This window comes from Catharus ustulatus, chromosome 3 (assembly GCF_009819885.2).
Source record: "Catharus ustulatus isolate bCatUst1 chromosome 3, bCatUst1.pri.v2, whole genome shotgun sequence".
NCBI classification, from domain to species: Eukaryota; Metazoa; Chordata; class Aves; order Passeriformes; family Turdidae; genus Catharus; species Catharus ustulatus.
Genome location: NC_046223.1, coordinates 13,741,956 through 13,759,162, shown reverse-complemented (window position 1 = coordinate 13,759,162; position 17,207 = coordinate 13,741,956). Strand labels below are relative to the sequence as shown.

At 45.1% G+C, this 17,207-nt stretch overlaps 2 protein-coding genes across 2 annotated transcripts; both read right to left on the bottom strand.

Annotated features, from left to right (window-relative positions):
* Window positions 1–2,517: 2,517 nt before the first annotated feature.
* On the bottom strand, window positions 2,518–14,835 carry DTD1 (D-aminoacyl-tRNA deacylase 1). Its single transcript, XM_033054802.1, has 6 exons — window positions 14,725–14,835; window positions 12,835–12,925; window positions 10,651–10,886; window positions 7,114–7,211; window positions 4,502–4,667; window positions 2,518–3,128 (listed from the first exon to the last, which is right to left on the bottom strand). The coding sequence occupies exons 1-5, from the start codon at window positions 14,765–14,767 to the stop codon at window positions 4,512–4,514; spliced, it is 624 nt and encodes a 207-aa protein (XP_032910693.1). The 5' UTR covers window positions 14,768–14,835; the 3' UTR covers window positions 2,518–3,128; window positions 4,502–4,511.
* Window positions 14,836–15,752: 917 nt separating this feature from the next.
* On the bottom strand, window positions 15,753–17,042 carry SMIM26 (small integral membrane protein 26). Its single transcript, XM_033054803.1, has 2 exons — window positions 16,908–17,042; window positions 15,753–16,224 (listed from the first exon to the last, which is right to left on the bottom strand). The coding sequence occupies exons 1-2, from the start codon at window positions 17,023–17,025 to the stop codon at window positions 16,040–16,042; spliced, it is 303 nt and encodes a 100-aa protein (XP_032910694.1). The 5' UTR covers window positions 17,026–17,042; the 3' UTR covers window positions 15,753–16,039.
* Window positions 17,043–17,207: the final 165 nt, after the last annotated feature.

Here is a 17,207-nt window from a genome sequence, read left to right as displayed (position 1 = left end):
GGAGCTCTCCAAAAGAAATCAGCAACACGAAATAAAATATTTGGACCATTCCCTAGTTCAGCCTGACCTTTTGAAGTACCTGGTGTTAATTGCCATTCCCAGGCAGCCCTTGACCAAAGATTAGTAGGTTATTGGTAACACCTATGGTGCAAGCAGAGCTGTTGAGACCCCACCATGCTGTGGGCTGTCTCCACCAAGGCTACGCTGCTCTGACCTCAGTCCCATTTACATCTCTGGCTTCCTATAATATCCCACACATCATGTGGGCATCATGTGATGAGGTTAGAAGAGAAATAGGGGGGTTTTAGATGGGTTTACACCTGCTCCATCAGCCCCTCCATGCTGAGTGTGGGGATCTACAGTCAGCCACAGCTCAGTATTCCCATGGTTTATTTTCAAAGACTGTTGTCAAAAACATCTCAAGCTTCAACCTGGCTCCTCATCCCTTTGAAACAGCTCAGCTTTGAGCCATTTATGCCAGGGTGAACAGGAGGACAGTTTTCATAAGGACTGGCAAATCATGGACTGGGGAGAGGACAGGGTGCTCTCCTCCTAAGGCATTGGGAATAGCATGACTTACAATAAAACTGAGGTTGGTATGAGAATGAATGTGTACTCCAGAATACAGAAAGGTGACCAAGCTCCATTGTATTTTCACAGCATCTGCTCTGATTCCTGCCAGGGCCCTGCCATCTCACTTCCACTGAGAATCAAATACATGCAAAGAGTTTAGGAATCTCTCTTTAAATTTTCAACAAACCTTTGCTGTCTGCACAGTCCATAGTTACATGCAGCTGAGCTGAGAACCATTTCTAAACACTCAGGTGAAAAATCAACCAAAAATGGGCATTTCTGAGAACACTGTGGGACTGCTGAGGGTGGACTGAGAAGGATGCAGAGAAGAGCAGACACTTAGCACCAGTTGAAAACCTGCTTGGGGGTCTCTGTCTGCCCTTTGCTGGGCAGGTACTGAAAGGAAAAAAACTCCACTAGTCAGAGTGGGGTGCTCCATGAATGAGCATCTCTGTAAATGAGAACATTTTTAATTAACTGTCCACACTAACTTCTAAACTATGAGCTTAGCTACTGTGTACTTACATCAATAGTCATGTTATTTTTACTTTGATTATTGTATTTACACCCCAAAATAAAATACTCTGGTAATTTTTCCAAACAGCTTTGTAGAAACATCACTTATTCTGACTGTTCCGTTCTTAAAATCCTATTTTTCAAGCTCTCATCCCCAGGAGTCAGTATCTGAATGGAGATGCTGGGAAATCACCTGCAAAAGTTTTTTAGTGCTATAATTGTATTTTCTGGTTTTTAGCAGTCCATGACAATTAGCAGCACATTTTCATTAGTGGTGTCTTCTGTTGAGAAAACATTTTTTCCTAAGAAATTTCAAACAGAGGAACAAAAGACAGGAATTCATGTCCCTCAGTTTTTGCTTGTAGCTCTCTACAAGCAGAAAAATCCATGGGATAAATACCCTATTTCAAAGCCATGTAACTGTACTTGGAAAAGTGGCCTTGCCCAAGATTTGCTGCTAGAGTAAGGGCAATAACTTTTTTTTTAAAGTAAACAGAACTTTTAAATAAAGTGGGCTTGGCTGGTTGGTGGTTTTTCTGAAACTAATTGTGATGCTTAAAAATACTCTGGGGACAGACAACATATACAGCTTTTCCTTATGTTGCATATAATGGTCAGATGGAAAATTATGTCCTTCTTAAAGGCAAGACTAAGTGTAACACTTCCACCTATCCTGCCCACTCACCATTTCTGTTCAAATGCCAGCTGCGTAGCTTGCCAAATTTTTACTTAAGCATCATGGTATCTAAAAAAACATGTCAGGGTGCAGTTCTAACTCTAGCACCTTGGTTTGGCTAGTACTTTACAATACAACCAGCCTACAAGTTAAAAAAAAATGAAAACCACAGTGGTTACACGATGTGCAGCATTGTAACTGTGATGTGCATTTGGATTAAAAACTCTTATCAGTGAGTTATCCCTACAATCAGGGAGAAAGTGTGCATTCTGGCTCCAATGGCAGGCACAATAGGTGCCGAGGGCAGACTGGAAGGGCCAGGCAGACCTGGGGAATAGCAAATATAAAAAGTGCCATCACCTCTGAAAGAAGTCAAAGTGTTACGACTTGAAGTCTTTTATTTCCCCTCAAAGCTTCCTTGGCAGTTTTGCAGCTTCTTCTCAGCTCTTGTGGTTGGCTGGCAGTTTCCAAATGCTCTTCTGCCTCCCATGATCTGACAGAAGTGTCAGCAGCCCTGGATGCAGTAGGTGGAGCAGCTGTGTGGCATTGACAGCCACCACAAAATAAATTACTTGGATGTGCTAGAAACAGCTAAGATTTCAGGTCAGCAGCCTGACTTCCAACCTTCCACAGGAAAGGCGGATGAGTTGAAGCAATAGGTGTCTTGGCCTACAACTTTAGCTCTGTATCCCCCCGCTTCATTACACCCAGGAGTGACTCAGGGAATGCAACCCACAAACACCAACAGGCACTCAAGCTGGCATCATTTGTTTAATAAAGTCTTTTCTGTTTTTAAAAAAGTTTACAAGACAGATGTGTTCCACATAAACAACTAGAGTCTGACCTTCCCTTTTAATAACTTAGTCCATGCAGAAAGACTGGACTGCCCAACTTGAGGTCAGGCAGCAGCTAACAATTTACCAAAATATGCACAGATCTGCACACTGCAATGGAAACAGGTAGCACATGACACCACAGAGTGACAATCAAAACACAAGCCTGCTCAGAGAATTTTCAGAATTCAAGTGTAAGTTTAAGGAAAAACCCTGATTTATTCTTTAAATGGAGCTTATGTACTGAGAGTGAAATGTTCTGCTACAATCTGCCTACAGTCACCCTTTAGTCAGCAGTCGTGTGAGAATGCATACACAGAAATGTCACAAGTCCTTTTCACTACTGACACTACACATTTACAACTGAATCTGATAGCATTGCTTTGGTTGGCTCAATACAGAATGATAGGTTTCTAATGTCTCAGCTCTGCTTTCCCATTTTCCATCCTTTTCCCAAGTCGTTGAGGAGTGTTGCTGAGGTGAATGTTGGGTCTTTCTTCAAGAATTCAGTGTAGCTTTTGTGTAAGAAACTGTGGAAGGCAAACAAACAGGAACATTACTGTAGGTAGAGCAGAAATACAGCAGGATTCCTTCAAATCCCATAGAGAAAAGAATCTCACTGTCACAGGATGTGACAATGTTAACACAATGAAAACTACTGTTAGGTTATCCATACACAACACATGAGAGAGGTTCAGCTCCTCAGAAATCCATGTTATCAGGAAGACTGGACTGACCAAAGCACTCTAGAAAGTCTGCAAACCCTCTAAAATGTTCTTATTTCAACACAACCCAGAAAAGGTGATTGGGAAACCTTGTATAGAACAGAAATCATTACCCAGTGTCTGACCACCTGGGAAATTCATGGATTTTAAAAAAGAAAAAAAAAAGTAAGGAACTTTGTGAGCAATGAATGATGCTGAATTATATAAATCACGGCCAGACTAAACTCTGGGGACTGGAAAATGAGAGAAAGGTTAAAACTTAATTTTGCAAAGCTGTTAATAACTAAACTGCACAGCCAGCTCACAGCTTCAGAGTGCAGATGAGAATAATAACACTTTCTTGAGAGCTTTGAAAAGTCAAAATCAGCAGTGTGGCTTTTTGGGGGCAGGCAGAGGGAGGGAAGGTAATGAAAGCTGTGTCCTGAAGGCTTAAAGCTGACTGGAAGAGTATGATAAACACATATCTACATAGGCAGATAATCCATGACAAAGGATTCAGGTCTATATTCAGTCTAATTCACTGATATCTAGGCATGTCCTGCAGGTCAAGTGTCTGAAGGGAGAGAACATCTGCTGCTAAGGCAAGCTTGGCTCTCAATGCCTACCCTAATGTCCTTATTAGATGGTGAAGGTCCATGAAACAGCTTGTGACTAACTAATCCTGGGAAAGAACAAACTGAGGAGGGGCAGGTAAGAACCATGAAAGGAAGCTGCAGTTCTGCCCTGTCTCCAGCTTCTGAGCTGTTTTCCACCTCCATTGCTGGGGACTGTGCTGTATTTGGGCTGTTCCAGAGTAAGCTCCCTGCTAGGTGAGGACAGACAGAAATACAACCCCAGATCTCCATGTATCTGAAGAACACATGGCAGGATTCTGAGTTAAGTTACTGCTTTATTACCAGATCAAACTTTCAGATTTCCTGAGTCAAGACGGAAACAGTCACAACCGGACCAGACCCACAACTCTAGCCAAGCACACAGCTGGGAAGAGGTTTTCACCCATCCCAACATTCTGGTGTGCAACTGTAGATGGGAGCAGAGGTTGTAAAATGTATAAAACCAGCAAGATCATAAAATTTCACCTTCCAGCACTTCTAATGCCACTCTCTGCATGTGCTGCTTCAGTAAAACAGGCAGGGGGCCAAGCATTACAGAGGAGAGAAGCCAAAAGTGAGGCCTGCCTTGGATGAGCTAAGGCTCTCTTTCCGAGGACACATCTCCTTCTGCTCCGCTGCTGGCACTGGGGTCATCCTTGTTTCGGGGGGCATTTCTTTCTCTACTTGACTCAGAGGGCACCTTGGTTCTGGTCTTCTCTTTTCTTTGTTGCTGTTTTTCAAGTTTTGTAAGCTATTCACAAAGTAAGGAAGAAAATACATCATGTAATAAAACTATTTCAGAAGTCTATTTCTACAAAATTGTAAATGTGAGCATTTGTATAAAACTTGCAACTTAAATTCATAACACCAATACATGTATTAACAAAACAAAACAAACAAAAAAAAAAGCTGAAGGCTGGGATTTTCAAAAATTTAGTAAAGACAGTGAATTATCACCATAAGGTAACATGATCACCCCAAGTATAAAAGAGAAGTGATTTATTTATATTCCTCTAGCACAAGGAATACAAAAAATACATTTGGACTGACTAATCCAAATGTACTTTTACTAATTACATTGCAAATGACTTATGAAGTTTGGATTACCAATTACAAACAGACAATTGCTCAGACAAAATGAGGTATTTCACTGTCACATCCAATGGCATAAAAGAGCTATTCATCAGCAATTATTTGTCTAATCTCTTCCTGCTAGCATCACATTAAACACTGCAGGATGGTTCAGTTAGCTCTTCTTGCTAAAGCTGAAAGCACAAATATAAAAACCACTCCATCCCTAAGCCTTAGATCCCAAGCTACAAACAAATCAACAGATTTTCGACAGCAAAAAAGAATGCAATGGGCAGGCAAGAGGAAAGAGAACAATTTAAATTGGCTCCTCCTCATCACACTTTGCATGATGCATGTCTTGACCCCACCTCCTCTTGGAATTTCTATCAGCTGAACATTGCTGAGACAGGAGTGTGAGCTACATTAGTTCTTTTCTGTATCTTTTCTGTCTCTTTCTTCTTGTAATTCCCTTTCCTCATAGTTTTGGATGGGTTTGGAGTTTGCAAGTTGGAATGGGTTAAGTCAGTGCTTTGTGAAATGTTTTGTGTTAATTGATGCTGCTCTAAATTTTTGCCAAAGTTATCAGATTTTCTGAAGGTTGCCAGTGAAGTTTTTGTTGTTTTGGCCTCTTGGTAATATATCCTGTTGGAATTTCTCCCTTGTGTCTAACTCAGGGAACATGAAAAAACCCTAAGTCTTTTTAAGAGGCTCATCAAGGGAGTTTTGGGCCTTACACCGCCAGAGAAAGTCTAAAAACCAGTATCCTTCCCTGTCTTCAGCTCTTGCTGTGGCCACCAGGAAGGTGTTGTCAGATGGGTAAAGCAGGCAGCCTTGAACTGTGAAGGCAAAACCCTTAAAAAAGCCAATATTCCCCAAGAAAGAAACAAAACCTTGCAGAATCCTACACACCTTGGTATTTTCTTGGTTATTTTACACCTACTCACAGGGCACCAGTTCTCACTCCAAAAAAAAAGAGCTCCTGCTGCTGCTAATTATGCATGGTTTGGCCTGAGAACTCTTTGGGCTAAAACTGTGAGGGTACAGAAAGAAACACTAGAAACAGAAGCAGATTTTTCAGGGGCCAAAGCATGACGCAAGAATCCAGAACAGAATTTGGAGGTAAAAACAAAACTGACTTCAAACCAAGCTATTTAAGGCAACACAGGGCACTTGTATTTGCTCATTTCATAGTTGTGTGACTTGTTGAGAAGGATGATATCAGGGACAGTATCAAAAGCTTTATAAAATCTAGAAAAACTAAATCCATCACCTTCCCTTCCTTCACTTGGCAAGTGACCTTATTGGAGAAGAGTATTAAATCAGTTAGAGAGGACTTTCCCTTTTGAATCCCTGTTGACAGTGCACTGTCCTTTAAATGCCTTTCAGCAGCACCCAGCATGATGTTCTTTACATTTTTTCCAAGCACTGAGGTTAGATTTACAGGCTTGTAGTCTCCAGGTTCTTCCCTCATGCCCTTTTTATAAACTGCAGTAACAATTTCACCAAGGCTAAGTGAAGCATTATACAAACAAGGTTGGTGTAGCCTTGCTGAAGCACAACAATCCCTTCCTCCATTCTTTCAGCCTAGAAAAGTTGGCCAGTGCTGTGTTTAGAAGATGAGGAAGACTCATCACTGCATTTGGTTTTCAGCACAGCTTTGTGCTGTTTCTCAGCAGAGCTAACTCATTCTCCTGTCCACTCCAGACTCAAATTTGGGATTGAATTCCCAAATTCTGCTATTCCTTGTTTCTGACAAAAGCTCTCCACTTTCATCCAGTCACCCACATGCACACAGTAAGAAATTTCACTAAAGGCAGGGGGGTGCTCCAGATTTATTAAAAACACTGTTAATGAGTCATGATTAAACAACAGCTTTAACGAGGAGGAGGAATAAAATGTGAAAAGCTGTTTCACATTACATACACACAACCCTTCCCAGGACAGCAGGTGGCCATCAACAGGCTAGGGAACTGAAGAAAACAATGCAATTATTTAACTGTTCAGAGGCTGCACAGGAAGGACAATGGAAGTACCTAATGGAAGCTGTACTGCTGCATAACAGGAATGCTACAGATTTGCAGAGTATACACATCATCCTTTCCAGACAGACCTTAGGGGTCACTTACCTGTTTAGGATCAACAGTGGCTGCTGGGGACTCCAGTTCTATTGTTACAGGACCATCATTCTGGATGTGGACCTGCATGTAAGCACCAAACTTGCCATCTGAAAAGGGGAGAGACAACAAGTGCTCAGGGCCCTTGGGAGGATAACACACACCAAAGCTCTTACCAACTGTGATACCAAAAAGAAATAAAAAATACATAAAAGGACAGACAACTACTGAACTGCAGAAAGCTACTAAGAAAAAAACAGGGTATGTGCACCCAGCTATGTTGTAGCCTGACACTCAGAGAGGATAAATACAAAGCTAAGTAGAGAAACATGCACAAAACAAACCAAGTCTACAGGTAATCACAGTTCAGGATAGGCAGGATAGCTCTCATTGGCAGGAAATGACATTTTAAAGGATGTAACAGCTCAACCGAGGCATCCAGTTGATGTTTTGTAGGAACTTTGTATTTAGGCAAAAGGTAAGAAGACCTGTCACCTACTCTGAAGCATTTGACAACTGAATACTGTAGAGCAGTAGACACAGGGGTGCAGCTCAGTCCCAGTCTGCTACAGCCATTTCTACAGTCCTGCTGGTAACTCAGGCTGGTCTTTGAGAGTTACACAGATGTAACCTACACCCTGTGACCACAAAACCCTGTCAAAACTAATGTATCTTGCTTTAATAAAATAACAAACAAAGAATATTATCTTAACCTTTATTAGTGGGAGCACAACTTTTCAAATTGCTCTCTACAATCATCCCATCCCTCTGCTGTACTTTACTTACAAAAAGGGTTGATCTTTTCCATTTTCTTGTATGTATCTAAAAAAAAAACTCCACAAGCCCTTTTTTCCAGAGGCTAATAAAAGTGGTCAAATAAACACTCCAAGTACTACCATGTCATAAGCACTTTCTATCTTGTTTTGGCACCAGAACTACTGTCAAGGAATATCTTTCTCTAACAGTTCCCTCCCATTCTCCTCACACATTTAAATTTCTAGTTACTGCTCTTCATCTTTCCCAATTTTAAGACTTCTGGATGGATCAATTCATCTTGCAACATCTTCTGCAATAAAATAGGATCCTAGAAGTATTACTAAAGTGACAAGTTCATTCTGCTGGACACCCATCTCTCCAAATTCCTTGCCTCTAAAAACCCAGCACACATGCCTTCCTCAGATGAAAGATCTTCACCTGACATGAGTCAGAGAAGCCACATCTGAGCCATAAAGACTTGAAAAAGAGGTATCATTTACTTCCAGAATACTTTTGTACATATTTCAAGCCTTATGACCTAGAAATTTCACATTGGTTTTATACTTCTAAGCTTGTCTGCTTGGAAAGTTATTCTTAATTAACCTCACATGAATACTGTTGCTCCAGATAAGAGCATTTATTCTGAAGTGACAACACTCACAAAGGGCATTAACCAGGGAGAATAATTTCAACTTGTACCAAACTTTGAGTTAAACTCTTCCTTGTGGATCAATCCTCTCATATCTTACTACTAAGGGAGTAAGACATTTCACACTCCTTACCATGTTAATCTTTACTACCTCAGAAGACTAAATCCACACTCAAGACAGAGAGCAAAGGCCCTGAAACACGAGGAGGAGCCTTGGTATGTCTGGTATTAGTTTGTACAACACAGGAGTGCTCAGGCACCAGCTCTGCTCTGCAGAGGGGAGTGAGATGTTTAAGAACACAAGAAAGCACTGAAGCACAACAAGCAAGGACTTCTGATGCAGCCTTTTATTTCCTAGATGTGGCTGTCCATGTGTTAAACTGTGCTAAACTAGGAACCATGGCTCTGAACCTCCTCCAAGGTTTTGTATGTCAAGTGTCCCACTGCTCTTGGTGTGAAAGAATGGTTCTCTCTGATGAACACTTACCACTCTTGAGCTCCTAGCCAGGCAGACCAGAGAGCCGAGAGGAGCTGCCTGCCAAGCACCTACAACTTCCAACAGCCAAATTCTCTACTGAACACAAACAGGAACCCAAAAACACAAGGCTCTTACGAGACAGGACAAGACCTTTACTGATCTGTCTTTGCCTCAGCTACACAAATTTCACTTTCAGTGATTAAATTACTCCTCTAAAATGCATTAAGCAATTTGTAGGATCGAAAGGGGAGGGCACCTACAGCAACCCAGAGAATCCAGCTCTAATCTCCCAATAACTACAACTGTTGTGTGTGTGCCTGTGTGTATGTAGGGGCACATGTGAGTACAGATTTTCCAGACAGCAAAGAAGCAAAAAACCACATTGGCAAAGCAATCAGCACAGCAGAAACTTCAACCTAAGAGAATCTTAACAGACTTGGGTGCAACACACCATAGCTGGCACAGCTTAATAAGAAAGGAAAATGATAAATTGACAGGTAGTTCTAGTGCTGCCAGCAGCTTTAAATGTTATGACACAATAGCACTCTTAGGTTTCCAAATCTGTGCTTTTAGTACAGAAAAAGCAGAAGTGAAAGCTCGTTTTGCAGAAAAGTGCCAAAATAAGGGCACTTAATATTCATTTCAGGTACCCAACTGCTATTCACTGAGAGAAGGAATTCAAAAAGCTGCAGTCAAAATATAAACTGATTGAACGGGTACCAGAAATGCACTCCTTATCAGGAACAAATGTTGGAAGAACATATCAAGCTAGAAAAGATTGAAAAATGGGCATTTTTGGACACATGGACATGTGTGCATTTCACTGTGCCTCCTTGGAAAGTATTGGAGTAATTACCCTAACCTAGAGTCAATATCAAAATTAGCCTCTAAAACTTTCCCCAGCTATCAGTTTTCTGTCTTTTTTTACTTTTTTACTCACAAGGAAAGTAAGGCAAACCATTATCTATTAACAGACACCATTTTAAAAACAGTATTTTCTAGAAACTTGTCTTCTGTCAAGTGTAGCAAAAAGTCAATCTGAATAAGAAAATGGACAGAAAGCACTCAGAAAACCAAACCGAAAAGACTAAATGTGGACAGAGCACAAATGCACATGGAAGCCAGGCATTTTCTGGTAAAGAGAAAACTGTTCCACACATGACACAGAGTTGAGGAGAGAGAGTCTAAACCAGAAGCTGTTCTCAAGTAGCACATTACACCTCCCACTGTCACAATTCCATTTAACAGGATGTAGAAGTGACAGATGGAACTGTGCTGTCCATCACATGCTGGTGACACCTTTGAGCCTTACTAAAACACACTTCTCAAAAAAATGCTCCTCTTGGGTTAATCTATCTGTACAGCACAAAACATCCAGCCTTTGAGGGAGCCTGACCTCAGAGCTTGTTCTCAAGGCTGTAGCCTCTCTGGTCTGCTCATATTGTGCAGCCAAAGGAATACAAGAATATCATCCAGAGCAAGGCCAGGAAATGGCTTGACTAGAGGAAGACTGGAGTGATCACCCTGACAGGTTCTAGTGAAAATATTGTTAACATACCCTCAGCTACAGAAAATTACAGAATAAAGAAAGCAACAATTAGGAAAGAACACACACAAGAAATGTCCACTGGTCACAGCAAGGACCTTACCAACCTTCCATCCTTACCTTTAACAAGCTCTGGTTTGTAGGCTTTTCTTAGCTGCTCTAGGAAGTTGTTATAAAAAGACTCTGCCTGCTCCGTGGGCATTGCCATGTGATAGTCAGGCTTGTTTCCCTTCAGGATGCACTGGAGAGTAAATTGGCTCACACACAACACTTCATACTGTTTATCCATCACACTTTTGGACCAGTGCTTCCCACTTTCATCTTCGAAGACTCGCAAGTTCAAGATCTTTCGAACCCTAGAAGGAGGAGAAGATCATTCCTAAATTGTCCCATGTAGGATCAACAGGTACCATACAGAATGAGGTAACAGTTGGGTATTCAGCCTGCCTTCACATAACCTTCATTCCCAGCCATGGGTATCTCATCACATTAGGCAGAGCCTTAACCAAGAGAGCCCTTATACAGCTACACAACAGTGTCAGGTCATTAATCCACATTTCAGAGTGTGGTACCAGGACAGAATAACCATATGTTACACAGAGACATAAAGATGGCACAGGAAGTAAGAAAGCTCACTCTTTACTATCTGCTTTTATGTGTTACAACATTATTTAACATGTGAACAGCTTTGGGAATTTTAATCCTCCCACTGCACCAGGAAACTGCACTCAGTACAAAATGAGATCATCCTCAACAGCGTTTAAAACTGTGGAGTTTTGTTTTCAATCATGATTCACATATACTCCTCCTGCTTTGTCACTTCCTAGCACTATTCCCAAACCAGGCCCCACAAGCCAGATGACGACAACACTTTTTCATCAGGATGAGATGAGGAATCCAGGGAACAGGGTAGAACTGCAGCTGGCAGCAAAATGGTTTGAATTTTGGGCCAATTTTCTAGAGATAGGGGACAGAACTGACTGGCTCAAGACAACAAAGGGACCTTCACAAGTGGATCCTGAAAAGTAGCAGGCACCTGCAATCCAGTCCATGTCAGGACTTTGACTGATTACAGGACTGCATCCAAGCCACTCTCCTGTCTTTGGTTTCTTCTGGTTTCTCCACACCTGCAGCATCAAGGGAGCCTATCAAATGCAAAGGGTTTCAACTGCAGTCACCAGCCAGGCATTTTGCACTGCACCAGAGGTGAGACAGTCACTGTAAGGCAAAACTGAGACTTTGTTATGGTCTAGCTTCAGGGCTTTGCCATCACTAAGGCACAGTCACAAGAACATCCTTGCCAACTTGTGTGTGTCAACAAAAAACAGAATTAACTCCTGAATGAAGTGGATTGTTGAAAGCATCCACTGGAAGGACCCAGCAGAAGGTTTAAGTCATCATCATGCTCTGTTTTCTTCATAGAGATGTTTGTTGTTTCATTTACAGGATTAATAAAGTTTCCTTTAATAGGACCTGAAAAGCCTAGTTAAGCTGCTCTCTCTCACTGCTTTTGCCCAGATGCTGGCTTCCTGCCCTTCCTGTGTCAGCCATCCCAACAACCTGGAGCTGAGAGCAGGGTAGCTACACATCTCCTGCCTGTGAAATTCAGAAGCAGCTTCCACATGCACCAAGGTAGGGGTGGGAAGCGATGGCAGAGCATATGTTACACACTGAGGGAGGCAAACAGTGAGGCAAACCAATGGAGCATGTGAGAATAAAAACCCCTTCTTCTTGACATCAGTCAGCTCCATTACCTATTCCTTTTTTGCCTTTGCAAGGACTGAGGTCAGCCCTAGAGCAATAACCAGTGCAAAAAGAGACACAAGAAGCCCCTGGAGAGCTCTGTCTTGCATGTGTTTGCTGCCTGAATCCCGCTATTCTGTGGCCATGGAACAGATGGCCAGAGCCAGTCCCTCACGCTGCCAAAACTGATTCCTGTTTGCAGACAAACAACTGACAAGACTACCCTGCCTTTATGAAGAACAAATCTCACCTGCAAGCTGAAAGGAAAGTTTGAGGATTCTCATAAATCCCATCTTTGAAGGATGGATTTCTTTTCAACTCAAAAAGGACAGACACCTAAAAGAGTCTGCTCTTGATAAAGCACACATAGCAGAAAATGGGAACAGATTTTTCTCAATGGAACATGAAGAGAAAACTCTAAGAAACCTGTCTTCAAGGTAAAATCTGAAGAGGAATTAACAGGCAAACCTGAATTTCCCAATAGGAATAGCTGATCTGTTTGGCTACTGCACAGGTACCAGCAATGCACAAATGGAAGGCAAAAGGAAGGGAGTGACTTACATGTGCTCCAGCTCTCTTTGTGTATCTTCCAAAGAAATGCCCAGCAGCACACACAGGCCTCGTCCTATTGAACTAATCTGTTCACCACCCACTGCAGAAAGAAGAGAGGGATAAGAACATTAAGACTAAATGTACTGCCATGTTTTATGGCACAAGTTAGGACTGGTTTCAGCTGTCCAACCACTAAAGAAAACAGTATTCCAAACCGTGTTTCCTCTGTCTTAAGTTTGTAGATTTGAAAGATTACACAGAAGCATTCTTTCAAAAGCATTCCAATGCCACCACTTCTTTATGAGATTGGGTTACTTACTCCAGCATTTAAAAACACTGTATAAAGATTTTTATACTACAATTGGATCAGTTGTCCTAAACTGGAAAGGTGGTAAAACCTTCCCCAATCCTTGAAAAATTATCCACCTGGTTGATGCCACTAAGTGCTCTCAATTTCTCTATTTCACCATTCCCTTCATACTTTGCATTATTTTTAATGATAAGAATCTGATAAGAATACCATTGATTTTTTGAAACATGACTTTTAATAACCCAAAAATTCAGCCCTCCCAATTGGGAAAGCAACCCCTTTAATAACATTTACAGTAAAACACAAACTATCATAGATCTGTTGTGTTTTCCTAAGAAGTATCTTAAATTATCTTAATTTAATTATCTTAATGTGGTTGACCCTGAGATCACTGTAGTAAGAATAAATGTGGTATTAAAACTGAGATAAGCACCAGTTACCCAGCTGTTAAAACTGCATCCAGGCTCATGACTGGGACAAAAAGCTCCAAACATCCCACAAAATGAAAGGAGATCAGGCTTCCAGTGAAAGCTGAAAGTGTCTGTGCACTAGTGGCTGGATCAGAGTGAGTCCTTCAGTCCAGAAATTTAATCTGCTAAGTACAGCACTGTCTCCCAAACTCTTCAACAGCCAGAAACAGTTTAAATTCCCACCAGAAAAGTGATACTAAGCCAGCAAGAAGCCCAGTACTGACAGGGTGTGACAGCTGTGGCACAGTCCCAGCTGCGCACAAAAGCTGTGCCCTCACAGGCGCATCTGCCAGCGCTGACACACAGAGGCTGTGTGACACCGAAGACTCCCACAGCGGGCACTCACTGCCTCACGGGCAAACTTGTTGGGAATCTGAAGCACCCTGAGCACAGCAGGTCCAAAGCAGTGCAACAGCAGGGACATTCCATCGGGACACACCGCTCCCGTCGGAACCCAGGGGAGCAGTGCCTGCTGGCAGCTGGGACAGCACCACTGACATGTACGAGCAGCGCAAAAGGATGAGCCAGGCTGCACTGCCAACATGCCTGCGATGCACGGAGGTGGCTGTGACTCGTGCCAGCGCATGCAAGCCACGGGAGAAGGACATGGAAAAGGCTGGCACCAGGCACGGCCGTGACCATGGCAGCCCCACCGACAGCACGGCGGTGTGACAGCACCGAGCCCGCCGGAGCCCAGGCAGCGTTCGGACAGTGTGTGACTCCTGGGGATGTCCTGCGCACGCCCAAGAGTGCTGTGATCCCTGCGGGTCCCTTCCCACTCGGAATGCTCCGTGATTCCGTGAACGCGAGCGCAGCAAGATGACTGCGACCGTGCTGCCGACACAAAGGCGCTCCGGGAGGCGACGGCAGCGTGAGTGCCACCTCCGCCTGCCAGGCGGGGCTGCACACAGACCCCACGGACACCCCACGGACACCCCACGGACACCCCACGGACACCCCACACACGCACCCACGGGGGCCGGGCCCCGGGGCAGCCGCGAGCGAGCGACCCACGCCAAACCATGCGGGGGAGCAAGAGGGGAGCGCCCGCACACGCCCCCACACACCCAGAGACACACACAGAGCCGGCCCCGCGGCCCCAGGCTCGGGCACACTGACCTGTCACGCTGGCCTGGGCAACCCGCTGCACGATGGCCTTCATGGCGCAGCGCAGCTCAGCGTGGCCGGCGCCAGCGGGGACAGCGGCGGCGCCCTGCAGCGGCGGCCGCTCCCCGCGAACAGCGCCCCCTGCCGCTCCGGAGGTGCCGCCGCAGCCCCGGCACCGCCGCCGGAGGGAATTCCACGGGAGACGAACAGGTGCCCACGGGACAGGTGTGCCCACGGGACAGGTGTGCCCACGGGACAGGTTGGGACTGCCTCTTATTGCCTACAGAGATTTTGGGGGATGCCTACGAAAAGGAGAATGTGCACGTAAGCAGAACGGCTCTAGGGATGCAGCGGGGTGCCTGTAAAAATTAGGCACTGGGAAAGGACCTGAGGAGTCCATGCGGAATGCTGGGTCTGTAGGTGCACGGGCTGTAAAATTTCCCACAGAATCAAAGATGCAGGTTGGAAGGGCACTTTGCACTAGGTCAGGTTGCACAAGGTCTTATCCAAAACCTGGCCTTAAACACTTCTACAGCTGGGGCATCCAAACTCTCCCTGCAATACCTTTTCCAGTGCCTCACCACTGTCACAGTCAAGAATTTCTTCCTTATACCCAGCCCAAATTTCCCTCCTTTTTATTTGTACCAATTCCCCCTTGAAATATCACCTCGGTTCCTGACGAAGAGCCCCTCTCCCTACAGCATCCCAGGAACTGGAAGCTGAGGTGTGTGGGCAGAGGAGATAGAGAGAGCTTTCCACACAGCAAGGTGGGAAACCTTGGAGACCCATGGGGGGCAGGGCAAGATGTGTCCTAAAAAGGCTGGAGGGAGAGCCCAAATAGAAACAGGGAAGGTGATGTCCGTAAGGACTAGGGAAAACCCTACAGAATGAACATTAGTTCTGGCCACAGAGTTGAGGGACAGTACCCTACAAGGGGATACAGCATCTGCAAAGATCAGGAAAACCCCTAAGGAAACAAGAATCTGGAGAAGAACATTCAGGAGATTTTTAGCTTACAGAAACATTTCTGCACTTGTAACTCATCTCTTGTGAGCTTTTATTTGAAGGACCGTTATGAACTCTCACATCAAAACATGAAACCACATTCCTTCCCATCTACTAATCACTCCTAAAGTATCCATTTCAGATAGGAGCCATCCTGGGTACATCCTGGACACCCAGGTACATCCTGCACATTAGCTGGGAAAGCAACTTCGCACCAGCTGGGCAGAGCTGCTGTTTCAGCAATGCAAGGGACAGTTTTCCAGCAGTGGTCTGGGATGATGTTCTCAGAGGTCCAGCACAATGTTCTGAGCTTCTCAACAGCTCACTTTTCGGAAGGAGGGCTGTCATCAGGAACAAAGAATGATACCACACGCCTGAGCAGTCGCGTAATAGGAGGCTGTTCCTCTCTGTATGTTATTTCTGTTCTCACTGTCAATCCAAAAGGATACTCCTTAACGCGTACTTCTTTGCGGATCCCTTCGTTTGCAGCAGGATCATTTTCACCCTCTAAGGAATAGAAAAGATGATGGGTTGGGGGCGGGGGGGAGACAAAAAAGAGCACAGCGATAAAAATGCTTTATCCCTTTATCACGGCAGCCACACGAGCATTCAGTATTCTTTTTCCTTTTCCTTGCATTCTGAGGGCCAGATAGCAAAGACCTGTTAACTGTAGCCAGAAAATGTCATTTACTAGGGTAGGTCAGATACCTGCACTGATACTGGAGAATTATCAATACTACAGAACAGTAACAACAGGCTTCCCAAGCTATCCACATTAAAGCCAGCCCAAGCAGCCCGGTGCAAACCCCTGCTCATTCCACTCTCTGATCACCACTAAAGAAAGTCCTTCAGGAAGGACTGCCGGGGCCGGGCCAGGCGGACACCGGGCTCACTCAGCCGGCCCGAGGGGAGGCTGCGCTCCGGCAACCGCACAGCCCCAGGGGCGGGCGGGCGGGCAACCCCCAGGGTTATCTTCCCCGGCCGGGGAAAGGGTGCGAGCGGGCCCGGGGGAATCCCGGCGCTGCCCTGGAAGCCAGCAGAGCGCACGGCCCGCCCGCGGCCGGGCTCCCCGTCACAAAAGCCCCGCCCCGGACACGACGGGCACCGACCGGGCCCTGCCTCCGTGAAACCGCGGTCGCGTCCCTCCCGCCCCAGGCCCCGGCGGTGCCCGCAGGCCCCGCTGCCGGTACCGGTGCTGGCTTTTTCCATGCGGCTGTAGTAGATGAGGCCGCCCAGCGCGGTCCAGCCGCCCAGCGAGTAGAGCAGCGCGGCCCTCGCGTTCCACACGGCCGCGCGCGCCGGCTTCATCGCCGCCCGCGCGGAGCGCCCCGCCCACAACCGGGCACGCGCGGGGGGCGGGGCCGAGAGAGGGGGCGGGGCAAAAGGCGCCAAGCCCCGCCCATGGCACCAACAGCGGGATTTGGGGACACACGAAGGAGCAGCTCTCCTACCCCGTTTTGTTTCTCGTTAATACAGCCCTCTATTTGCTG

What these genes read in the sequence shown, in the direction of transcription:
- DTD1 (XM_033054802.1), bottom strand. Translation starts at nt 14,767, where the DNA reads ATGAAGGCCATCGTGCAGCGGGTTGCCCAGGCCAGCGTGACAG. An exon ending in CAAAGAGAGCTGGAGCACAT is followed by an intron (nt 10,887 to 12,834) that starts GTAAGTCACTCC and finishes TCCTCCTTCTAG; the next exon opens with GGTTCGAAAGATCTTGAACT. An exon ending in CAAACCAGAGCTTGTTAAAG is followed by an intron (nt 7,212 to 10,650) that starts GTAAGGATGGAA and finishes TCCCCTTTTCAG; the next exon opens with ATGGCAAGTTTGGTGCTTAC.
- SMIM26 (XM_033054803.1), bottom strand. Translation starts at nt 17,025, where the DNA reads ATGAAGCCGGCGCGCGCGGCCGTGTGGAACGCGAGGGCCGCGCTGCTC. An exon ending in CATGGAAAAAGCCAGCACCG is followed by an intron (nt 16,225 to 16,907) that starts GTACCGGCAGCG and finishes TCTATTCCTTAG; the next exon opens with AGGGTGAAAATGATCCTGCT.